At 63.1% G+C, this 11,363-nt stretch overlaps 1 protein-coding gene across 3 annotated transcripts in view; it reads left to right on the top strand.

Annotated features, from left to right (window-relative positions):
* The window catches only part of EIPR1 (EARP complex and GARP complex interacting protein 1), a 135,155-nt gene extending 124,990 nt beyond the window's left edge, over positions 1-10,165 (top strand). For all 3 annotated transcript variants that reach the window (XM_077751035.1, XM_077751034.1, XM_077751036.1), the window contains 4 exons: positions 3,905-4,041; positions 7,095-7,262; positions 8,634-8,801; positions 9,793-10,165. In XM_077751035.1, coding sequence (XP_077607161.1) covers positions 3,905-4,041; positions 7,095-7,262; positions 8,634-8,801; positions 9,793-9,967 — 648 coding nt within the window. In that variant the 3' untranslated portion in view covers positions 9,968-10,165. The remainder of the gene's footprint in view (positions 1-3,904; positions 4,042-7,094; positions 7,263-8,633; positions 8,802-9,792) is intronic.
* The last annotated feature ends 1,198 nt before the right edge of the window (positions 10,166-11,363 follow it).

Genomic DNA, 11,363 nt, shown 5'->3' with positions numbered 1-11,363 from the left:
GCCGGCCGTGGAGGGGGCTGGGCTGGCCCGCCCCCCGGGGCCTCCCCTCTCCTCTGCGTGCGCGTCTCATGTCTCCGACCGGTACCCCGAGGTGGCTCTCTCCCGCGGCTGCCACTCGGCACAGCAGTCTCTGTGTGACCGTCAGGGACCTGGCGGCCTGGCGCCCCTCGCCTCTCGGGCTGTGGTGCGGGGGTCAGCCGAGGGCTCGACCGGGGGGACATGCCCCCAGCTCAGGGTGTGGTTGGCCTGCGGCTCCCTGCTCGCGGGCCCCGAGCTTGGCTGCCAGCCTCATCGAAGCTGGAGGGCCAGTGGGGGCACCTCGCGTGACGCAGGACGCCCTCAGCGGGGACGGCTCTGTGGTGTGACGGCCGATACCCAGGGCTGTCCCACCTCCTGCCCTCGGGCCGTCAGGCTGACCTTCCACAGACCCTGTCCCACTCGGTCTACACCGCCTCCCCTCTGCCCGACCCCCAGCACACACCACTGTCCAGTCAGGATCTTTACGTTCCGCGTCTCTGCCTCATTTGTGCAGGACCCGCCCTCCCTGCTTTCAGCGACTCGAGTTCTGCGCAGCCCCAGAGGCCACCCCGGGTCCCGCGATGTCCCCAAGCCCGGCCCCGGCCGCCCCCGCTCCGCTCTGTCTCCAGTGCCCAGACCTCCCTTGTTGTCGCTCACCCCGGCCATGCCTCAGGCTGCCTGCGGTTTACCTGCCGCTGTCACGTGTCCGTACCTGGGTGTCCTCAGCTGGGAAATGGGTCTGTTAGTATGCACATCGAGCGGCTGCGGTGATCTCACCAGGACAGGACCGCGCGCTAGCCGATAACCAGTTAGTGTTCCCACTGGAGGCAAGCGCTGCCTCATGTGGGGTGCTCACCCCTGCAGCAGGGGGGTGTGGTGCGGGCTGGGTCACCGACCCTCTGTCTGCCAGTCCCTCTGCTGTACGGGCGTGGCCAGGGCCACTCGATGTACGTGCTCTTGGCTGCACGGCTGGATGCTGGTTGGTTGATGGATTAATTGCTAACTGGCTTCAGAAGGCCGGAATCGTCCGGAGGCTGGAGACCGGAGGCTGGTTCTGCGGTGTGGCCGTTGGACGCTTGTTAGTTTTGCTGATTTAACTTCTCTGAGGAGCCCTGATGGAGTCAGAAGGGACATGAATGCCGAGGGCTTGGTGACGCGGCTCGAGGGTCATCCTCGATGACCTTCTGTGTCGTCATGGCTTGGTGGTGGTGGCCTGCGCGCCCCGCGGGGCCCCCTCCCCCAGACCCACATCCCTCGCGTCCCCAGGGGCCCCAGTACCCGCGATAACCTGAGAGGAGCCGTGAAGTGTGGTGCCGGGGTGGGTCGGGCAGAGCCGCCGCTCATCAGCGGAGTGCGCCGTCCCATCCCCACGCAGTCCGCGTGTCCTTGTCACCCCACCTGCTCGGTGCTGCCCACTGGCCCGGCCACGTCACCCCCCAGGAATTTCTCGGGGAGTCTCCGGGTCAGCCTGGTCTTCTGTGGGTGTCTGCTCTGGGCACCACCTTCCCTGCCTGGGGGCTGGAGGGAGCCGGAGGGACTCAGAGCCGGTGTGGACAGGGCGGGGGGAGCTCTGGTGTCTGAGTCCCCCATACACGCTGTTCCTGACGTCGCCCCGACACCCCAGGTCCCGGCTCACCCATGGCCTCCGGTTCCCTCGGCTGCTCGGCCCCTTGTGACCGCTTGCCTGACCTCTGCCCTTCTGCCGCTGGCCCCGAGCTGCTGCCCTCGGTGGCTCTCCATGGCCGCCAAGGACTCCGGCACACATGTGGGCGTGGCGTTCACGGGCACCAGCAGTGGGTACCTGGGAAGGCCCTGCGTTCGTGCTCCAGTCGTGTGCCCGTCTGGCCTTGGCCTCTGTCTCCAATGGTTCCCTTGTCACTTCTGGGCACACCCCAGGCCTCCTGGGGGGCCGGCTGCTCCCTGGGTGACTGTGACCCCCATCGTGTCCCCAGAGCGCTGGGCCGGCCGTGGCTCTGCTTTGTGCAAGCCTCGCCAGCACAGTGTCCCCACGGGTAGGGAGGAACAGTACCTATTTCTATTTTTTTTTTTAATTTTTTCCAGTTTACTTATTTATTTTGAGAGAGAGACAGAGCACAAGCGGGGACGGGCAGAGAGAGAGTCCCAAGCAGGCTCTGAGCTGTCAGCGCAGAGCCGGACTCGGGACTCAAACTCATGAACTGTGAGATCCTGACCTGAGATCAGGAGTCAGATGCTCAACCACCCGAGCCACCCAGGTGTCCCCCCCCAACCTTTTTTTTTTTTTTTTTTTTTTAATTTCTTTCCACAGTACCCATTTCTTTCCTGGAACAGAAATAACCCTTTAACTTTCTGCAGAGAGAGGATTAATACGTTGCACTTGCTCCATGTGATGGCGGAACAGAGGCCTTGGCTGGGATGTTGTGAAGCGAAGGGCCCGCTCTGCCCAGGAGACAGGCTCTTTGACTTCCCTGTTGGGGAAGGGGTTGGGGGCAGGCAGGGGAGAGGCCCGGAGCAGCTGGGCAGAGGCGAGGGGAGGCTCCCCCAAATCCGGGGACGTGTGTGGTAGTGGTGTCAGCTTGGGGGCCTGCGGGGAGTTGGGGCACCGACCGCCCGGCTGCGCCCTGTCCTGGGGACGCCGTGCACGTTCATTGTCTTAGAGATGGCCCTGTGGTCCCCACCCAGGACGCACGGGGTGCTGGATGCCTGTGCCTGCTGCTTGCCGGCACAGGCGCGCCTCACCTCCCCCTGCTGATGGACCTCAGGCCCCTCAGCCCCGGCGCAGTCGGGAAGGGTTCAGCGAGGGCGCGATGAGCCCCGAGCTTCGCTGTCTGCGGGACGTCCCGCGTCAGTAAGGAGCATTTTCTGGGCCAACTTGAGCCAGGAAGCCGTGCACAGAAGGGAAGCATCCCCAGCGTGGGGCAGGGCAGCGCATCCTAGAAAGAAGGGGTCCCTCGGAGAAGTTGATCTTACAGGGGTCTCACCTGGGCCAGTGTCCCCGAGGGGAAAAGGGGTGTTCTCCCCCAGGGCTGCAGTCGGCTCCTTGGGGACTCTCCCTGGCCCGTGCTGCAGGGCCCTGATGAGGCAGGGAGGGGGATGGACTGCGGGACCCGGGAGGTCACAGGAGACACTTACTGCCCCCAGTGACTTGCACAGGCCTCCTTCGGGCCCCGGCCCGGGGCTGCGGTGGCCTGGCTGCAGGGACCCTCCGAGGGCTCTGAGAATAAGGCTGTTCAAGGTAACCGGGTTGAAGTGGCGCCCTCTGGGGACGTGTGGCAGAGTGGCCCACGGACGAAGCCTGGATGCTCCCCCTGTCCACAGAGGTCCCTGTGGGTAGAGGGTCAGCCCCCAAATCAAATAACAGCGTGGCCAGTGAGATAGGTCATGGTACATGAAGTGTCACATGGGCGGGTGGGGTGTGGGGAGCGAGTGGCAGGAAGTTCCTCTCCAGGCTCACAGCCCGGAGCCCCTGACTTTCAGGAGGGGGAGGTGCTGGTCAGACCTCCGGGGTCAAGGGGTTCAAGGCCCTCCAGATGGCGGGGGTGGGGGGGCACCAGGACACGTGCACCTGGAGTGGCCATGGGGACCTCACCGGCCAGGCGTGCCTTGCGGGGGGCCGACTGCACAAGCGGCTGGGAGCCGGCCACCCTGCACACCCGGCGGGTCCTGCCCAGCACGGGGTTTAGTAATGTCATGCGCTTTCTGTTTTGTTTTGGGCTCAGTTTTATAGTTTTTTTCCAAATAACACGTTTGCCTTTTAAGGGGAGGTGACAAAGACAGAATTCCCTAATTATTTTCCATAATGATTTTCAATAATGTCCTGTGCGTACAAGTGTCCTCTTAAGTTTCCTGAGAAAAGGTTCACGATGCTGTTTTTCCCTTCTTCCCTGGGAACACCATCTGTTACCAGCTGGCCAGCTCGGCGTCCCTAGAAGGGAAGGGACAGCTGAAGTTCACCTCGGGACGGTGGAGCCCTCACCACACCTGCACCCAGGTGGCCACCGCCAATGACACGACCATCCGAGGGTGGGACACACGGAGCATGAGGTCAGTGGCCGGCGTGACCCCGCGGATGTGCCCTGGGCACCACCCCGTCTCCGCCCCTCTTCATCCACGAGGGGGCGACTCTGAGTCGGATGTATTTGGGGCACACGGCGTTGTGCGTGTGTGCAGGTGTGTGCACGCTTGGGTGTGCGTGCGTGTGTGTGTTCGTGTGTGAGCGCACGTGTTTGTGTGTGCACGTGTGTGCGTGCATTTGCAGGAAGCCGTTGCTCTGGCTTTGGCCCCGCCCCCCGCCGGAGCTGGCAGAGCCGTCACGGTGGACCGAGTTCCCCAGTTGTTACTCTTTGTGTGGATGTCCCTTGAGTGGTTTGTCCTGAGAACTAGGACCGGGCCTTGGCGGCACCTCACCAATGGGAGGGTGGCCGCAGGCTCCTGGTCCCCGTGATTAGCCCGCACACGTTGACAGGGGCAGCCCCAGGTCAGGCTTGGGGAGTTGTCTGTGACCGTTTCTGTGCCTTTAAGACACACACCTCCCGGGTCACCGCAGTTTGTCATTTAAGTCATTATGTGCAGCAGCCGGCGGTTCTAATGGAACAAATAAGAGCGATTTTTCTGTTCCAGGTGTGGTTTGATAGGCAGAGGAGTGATGGTGTGCACATCTGTTGCCATGGCAACGGGAGCCGGGCAATCGTTCTTAAGATCCAGTTTAGCCCTCAGCACACCCTAATCCATCAGCGAGCTGCAGACACGGATGTCGTGAAATAACTTGTGTTGCCTTCAAGGGTGGGGGCACAACTTTGAATTACGTTCTGTGGCCCCTCTGAAAACTAGGGGCTAATAAATAATCAGTTGCCACTTCCTCGGGGTGTGAAGATCTGCTGGAAGCCGGAAGCCGAGGGCCACGAGCCTGAAGGACGTGCCGCCTGTGGGTCCCGTGGCCACCTCTCCCTCTGTTCCCACTGTCCCTTCAAGGACGGGAAGGAGAACTGCAGTCTCTGGGATCAGAAACTCGGCGACTGGTGCTGCCAAGCCCAGACTGAGAGCAGATGGGGTGCTGGTGGCCGTGCCCCGTGGGGACCCCCCTGCCCAGGGCTCCTCCTCCAAGAGCAGATGGGGTGTTGGGCGACTGTGCCCCGTGGGGACCCCCCTGCCCAGGGCTGCCCCGGGACAGACGGGGGGCACTGGTGGCCGTGCCCCGTGGGGACCCCCCTGCCCAGGGCTGCCCCGGGACAGACGGGGGGCACTGGTGGCCGTGCCCCGTGGGGACCCCCCTGCCCAGGGCTGCCCCGGGACAGACGGGGGGCACTGGTGGCCGTGCCCCGTGGGGACCCCTCTGCCCAGGGCTGCCCCGGGACAGGAGTGGCAAAGGGCAGTCATGCTCCTTGCTGACTCCCAGTTCTCCTTCTGCCGACACCTTTGGTTTTCACTTAGCCGGGGGCTTTTTGTGTTGTTTTTGGAACCTACGGTGCTTTCGTGTTAAAATCCCTGCCACCAGGCACGCGGTAGAGCTTCGGTCAGTGTTCTGTGCACGTGCGGCTGTCCCTGCAGCGCCCCAGCACCTGCTGGGGTTTCAGTTTTATACGTTTGCCCATTTCGCATGGAAGGTGTCGCGTGTGGGGTATCTTGTTTTAGGAAAAACTGTTAGGTGTTGGAAAGATGCAGGATATAAGAACCGCGTCAGGGTTTACAGCAGTGCAGGGCTGGCAAGCCCGGCGCGGAGACGGAAGGGAGTGACATTCCCACCTCAAGGGCGCTCGGCATGGCCGTCAGCTGCGCGAGGTGATCCTGCCCCCGGCTCACCCCCGCACGGATGCCGGGGAGAGGGGACGGCGTGGTTGCAGGCGAGGCCCAGCCACCGGCAGCCTCCCGGGTGCCCTGCCCCTCCCCTTGGGTCTCTGACGTCAGGGCTCCTCATGCGGATGGAATCTTCTCGTTTCCACCCTAGGGGGAGCAGCGTGGAGCAGTGGAAGTCAGGGTTCCGTTAGGTCTGTGCATACACGCGTGTGTGCACACGTGTCTGTGTGTACAGATGTATACATGTGCATGAGTGTGTGCACACGTGTGGATGCAGTCCATCTGCAAATGTGAGTGCATGTGTGCACGTGCACATGAATGTGCACATGTGTGGGTGCACGTGTCCATGTGCAGATGTGAGTGCATGTGTTAGTGCACATGAGTGTGCATATGTGGAGATGCACATGTGTACAGATGTACGTGCCTGTGTGCACACGAGTGTGTGCAAACATGGGTGCACACGTCTCTGTGCACAGATGTGTGTGCTTGTGTATGAGCACATGTGTATGTGTGGGTGCATGTGTGTCTGTACAGATTGTGAATGTGTGCATATGCACGAGTGTGCACACGTGTGGGTACGTGTCTGTATAGATGCGTGTGGGTGTGTGGATGCACCTGTGTCTGTGTACAGATGCGTGTGAATGTGTGTGCGCGTGCGCATGAGTGCATGCATGTGTGTGGACGCACGTGTCTGTGTGTGGATGTGTGCATGTGTGTGCCACGTGCCCGATGTTCTAAGCGCCCCTTGTCTCCTGTGTCGCACTGGGCGGTGGTAGAGGCGCCCGCGGTGTCAGCACCGCGGGGGGCCGTGAGCGGGTGGACAGCGCAGCCACGACACACGCTGTCTCCTTCATTGCTTTTTATTGCTTTTCCGGTTTTTTCTTCCATCCTTCGGTCTGTGTCCCCAGCCACCAGCAGCAGTGTGCCCCTGCCCTGCCGCCGGCCGTTTCCTTTCTCTCCCTCCGCCCTCCGGGAAGTCGGTCTGTCTGCACTCCTCACAGCAGGGAGCAGGGGTAGTCCCACTGACTCCTTCCCGTTCTCGAGGTGCCAGGTCACATTGGTGACAGCCGTGAACCCGTGTCCCCTCCTGAGCTCGCGGGGGTCGCAGGAGTGCTCCTGCGGAAGCCTCGGCCTGGGCCCCGCTGGGAGAGGCGCTGAGGGGGACCCCCGGCCTGCAGGCCCGTGGCAGGCTCGTGGCCCCCGAAGGCCGGCACTCGATGGGGAACGGGAGACGGGGCGAGTCTGCAGAGGGGAGTTTTCACGCCCGCTGCGTGCTCTGCACGCGCCCCTCGCTTTCTCCGCAGCCAGATATACTGCATCGAGAACGCCCACGGGCAGCTGGTGCGGGACCTGGACTTCAACCCCAACAAGCAGTACTACCTGGCCAGCTGCGGGGACGACTGCAAGGTGAAATTCTGGGACACGCGGAATGTCACGGAGCCCGTGAAGAGCCTGGAGGAGCACTCGCACTGGTAGGACTTGTCCGCGGGCGGGGGCGGGGCGGGCGGGGCTTCCCACTGTCTGCTCTCTACTCCCTGTTTGGAAAGGCGCAGCCGGCTCACTCGTGCTGCGTGAATGTTCAGTCAGGCCCGTTTTTGTTTTCTGAGGAAATGCTAATTCCAAATCTGAATGTTTGTGATTTGTAAATACGGGAAAAGAACAAAACCTTCCGTTCTGCGTGCTGTCGAAGTGGTGCCGGTTCAGACGTGCAAACAGTGTGCACAGATAGCCACGCAGCGTGGTTTGTGGTGCCGGGAAGCTGCAGACTGCCCGGGTGCCCATCCGTAGGGGCTCGGTTAGTCCGTCCGGTGGGGGTGTGCAGCAGGCGAGACAGGAGAGCTGAGTGTGCAGGGGCGGAGGGCCTCTCAGACGCTGCTTAGTGTTTACCACGTGCCCCGTACTTCCCGTGTGTGAGAGATCAGCGCTAGACCAACGTGCATGGCGTGAGCTGGTTTTTGTTCTAATAAGCCATGTGTATGTGTTTGTACATGTAAGCACATGAGTGTGACGTATGCGTGCGTGCATGCGCATGCTTGTGTGTGCACATGCTTGTGTGCACATACGTGCACTTGTATGTGTGCTTGTATGTGTGTGCACGCATATCTTTTTTTGTGTGTATGCTCGTGTGGGTGTATGCCTCTGTACTGGGTGTGTGTATGTGCACTTGTGTGTGTGTGCATTTGTGTATATACTTACATGTATAAGGGTGTGTGTGTGGAAGAAACATCTAGAAGGACGAAGCTGCTGTCAGGAGTCCTTGCTCGGGCCAGAGTGGGCACATCGCAGGAGAGTTGACGTGTCCTGGCCTACATCCCCGAGCCCTTTGAGTTACTTAGCGGAAGCCACGCTGTTTCCGCAGTGAGGCAAGTAGACACCCGGAATGCCAGAGCCCGGCTGCCAAGTTCGTAAGCCGCTGTGACTGCTGCGGCCGAGGGGGGCGCCGGTGCCCGCTGGCCGCTGCGCGTGGGCTGCCGGCGGCTGCTCGGCTCCGCAGGCTCCCTGGGCGTGCATGTCGGTGGCCCCGGCCCAGAGCATGCTCGCAGCCCGTGGCAGCGTTTGTGGGCGTTGCTCTGGGGGGGGGGGGCAGGCTGCATGCACCCATTCATCGGTGTACTTTGCTTCTGGGGCGGTTCTAGATTTTAGGGCTTTGGGTGCTTCCGTTCGGTCTCGTCTCTCTTATCCGGGACGTCAGAGAAGGTCTGAGAGAAGCGCAGTGAGCCTAGGCCTCTCCTGGGAACTTCCTGACGTCAGACCCTGCAGTTTGGGGTCAGCGCCCTGACGGTCCTGCCGCGGCCCCGTCTGGGAGGTCCGAGCGCGGCTCGAGCTGCCTCCTTGCCTCGCAGGGTGTGGAACGTCCGCTACAACCACTCGCACGACCAGCTTGTGCTCACGGGCAGCAGCGACAGCAGGGTCATCCTGTCCAACATGGTGTCCATCTCCTCCGAGCCCTTCGGCCACCTGGTGGATGACGACGACCTGAGTGACCATGAGGAGTGCCGTCCGGAGGAGAAGTAAGGGCGCGCGCGCTGTGGCGTGTGGGCTTCCTTTCCCCAGGCTCCTCGCGGTCCGGGTGGCTCCCAGCAGAGGCTCCCGCTGTGTGGTCAGGGCGCTCCTGCCACGGCCTGTGCGTGAATCACGGTCCCGGAGGGCGTCGGCACCCGCGACGGGGGCGTCAGGGTCGGGTCACATTAGCTGACGTCCCCTCATGTGGGTCCTAAAGTAGATCTTTTCAGTGTCTTTACGTTTTCTTGCTGAACGCCACGCGGGAGATTTGAAAGGCTGTCGTCACTGGTCTTTAAACGTGCACTTCGGGGTAACGGGAACTGATGTGCATCGATCGCTCGGCCATCCCTGTGAGCGAGAGATTGTCACCCGTGTCCCCTCCTTGGGCTTGGAGTCGAGGTGTGTGGTTCATCTGGAGGCGGTGGCCCTCGCCGCGGCCTCGTCCCCAGCGGCTGCCCCGCCCCGCCCCACCCCGGGGTTCCAGGGAACGTTGTAAACCTCGAGCCCCGAGCCGTCACGGTTCCCAAACACTCCCTTGCGGGCGCTCTTCTCCAGTCCTGATGGCATCTGCTCAGCCCCGGCTCGTGCTCCTGGGGGTTCGGGGCCCTGTGGGTCCCACTCCTGGCCAGTGCGGAGCAGGCGTGGCCCGGCCCCGGGCTCGAGGCAGAGCCGCTGGCTGTGAGCGGAGTGCGGCTGAGGCTTCTTCTGTCGGCAGCGCGGAGGTCACAGGGGACGTTTCTTGTTCGAGCCGACTCCTGTCGGACCCCCGCAAGGGGGCTGCCTGCAGAGTCCCGGCTCCCGGGGACGACGGCCTGGGACGGCCCGGCTCAGCCCTGCAGGGAGGTGGGGCCGGCCCTTCTGCTTGGAGGTTCTTTCCTGCTCCGTTGTCTGAATTCTTCCTCCGCTTACGCGAGCTCGACGAACTTTACTTGGAGACGAGATCTCTGTGCCCTGCGCCCCGCCCCCCCCCGGCTCATGCGTGTCTCTGGTGCCTTGCAGGGGTCAGGAGCCCCCGCAGGACAGCGTCATCGCGACCTACGAGGAGCATGAAGACAGCGTGTACGCCGTGGACTGGTCCTCCGCCGACCCCTGGCTCTTCGCCTCCCTCAGCTACGACGGGAGGCTCGTCATCAACCGGGTCCCCCGGGCGCTGAAGTACCACATCCTGCTGTAGCCCGGCTGGCCGCTCCACAGAGGGGGCCTCGGCGACGTGCGCCGTCCCCGGAGAGGGCGCTGGGCCCTGCCTGCCCGCCCGCCCCTGCCCCTGCGGCTCTCTGGGCTCTTCGAGGCTGGTGGGAGTTTCACTTAAAAGATTCTCATTTCCATGATATTAACTCACGATTGTCTTGAGATTAAAAGTGAAACAAGCAAGGCCCTGCGGCACGTCACCTGCTCTTCCTTCCGGGCCCTGCCCCGTGTGTGTGTGGACCGTGGCATCTGGGTGACGAGCGGGGGCGCTGACCGCGGCCGGGAGCAGGCGTCTCCTGCCAGCCTCGGCCCCGATCCCGGGTCCTGCTCGCCTCGTGCCGATGGCACTGGGGGGTGACTCCTTGTCCCCCGAAGGTGCACGCGTGACGTCCCACACCGCGGTGCTGACCCCTACCGCGTGCTGGGCCAGACACAGGACGTGTGGACTCAGGCCCAGTCCTCCTCCGTGGGCCCGTGGGTCTGTGCTGCCCCCAGGCGGTGAGCGCTGGGGTCCCCCTGTGGGTGTCCCTGGGGAAGCCACCTCCCCCTCGGGCCTGGGACTCCCGTCGGGCTGCTCACCGTCCACGCTCGGCCTTCGGGTGTGGTTCTCTGGGACAGGCCAGGCCACAGTCTGGGGGATGAACTGGTTCTGAAGGGTCACCTCCGTCTGTTGTCCCTGAGTGTGCGTGTGTGTGTGTGTGTGCACGCGTGCGCGCGTGCGCTCCTAAGGGCACTGTGAGCCCGGAAGGGCGCATCTGGGAGTTTGTTTCTTCTGTTCAGGGGTGAGAGGTGATGGGCCACGGGGGAGGGGCAGACACGTGGGGGCCAGGGGGGGAGGGCCAGGTGGGGCCTGGTGTGTCTGTTCTGTTGGAGACAGAAGCGTGGGCCGCTCGCCAGGGGAATACAGAGCAGGCCTGGCCGCGCGCTCTGGGGATTCTGAACCAAGGGCCTCTCGGAAGGTGACCGCACGGGGGAGCTGTGGCAAAGGGAGAGTGTATGCAAAGGCCCTGGGGTGCACAAGGCTGGTAGGACTGGAGTGGCAGGAGGAGACAGTGGGAGGCCGGGACCTGAGGACAGAAGCCGCCGGAGGGAGGCACGGACGGGGGGCCGGGGGCCACGACGGATTCTTGCGTCCCTGCTTTTGTTTCTGTGCATTTAGTTTGCGGTCCGTGACCCTCCCACCCGCGTGGATGGCCAGTCCCCATCCAACACTGGGTTTCCCCCAAATCCCTGCCTGCAGCCCGGCTTTGGCTCCTCTGCAGCCTCCCCTCCCACAGCCCCCCCACCCCCGCTCCTCTGCAGCATCAGCCTCCCCTCCTGCAGCCCAGCTCTCTGCTCCTCTGCAGCCCCCCCCCACAGCCTGGCCCCCCACTGCTCCTCTG

Source organism: Crocuta crocuta, unplaced genomic scaffold (genome assembly GCF_008692635.1).
Source record: "Crocuta crocuta isolate KB4526 unplaced genomic scaffold, BGI_CrCroc_1.0 scaffold129, whole genome shotgun sequence".
NCBI classification, from domain to species: Eukaryota; Metazoa; Chordata; class Mammalia; order Carnivora; family Hyaenidae; genus Crocuta; species Crocuta crocuta.
The sequence above is the reverse complement of the archived record's forward strand: the minus strand, read 5'-3'. Positions and strand labels throughout refer to the sequence as shown.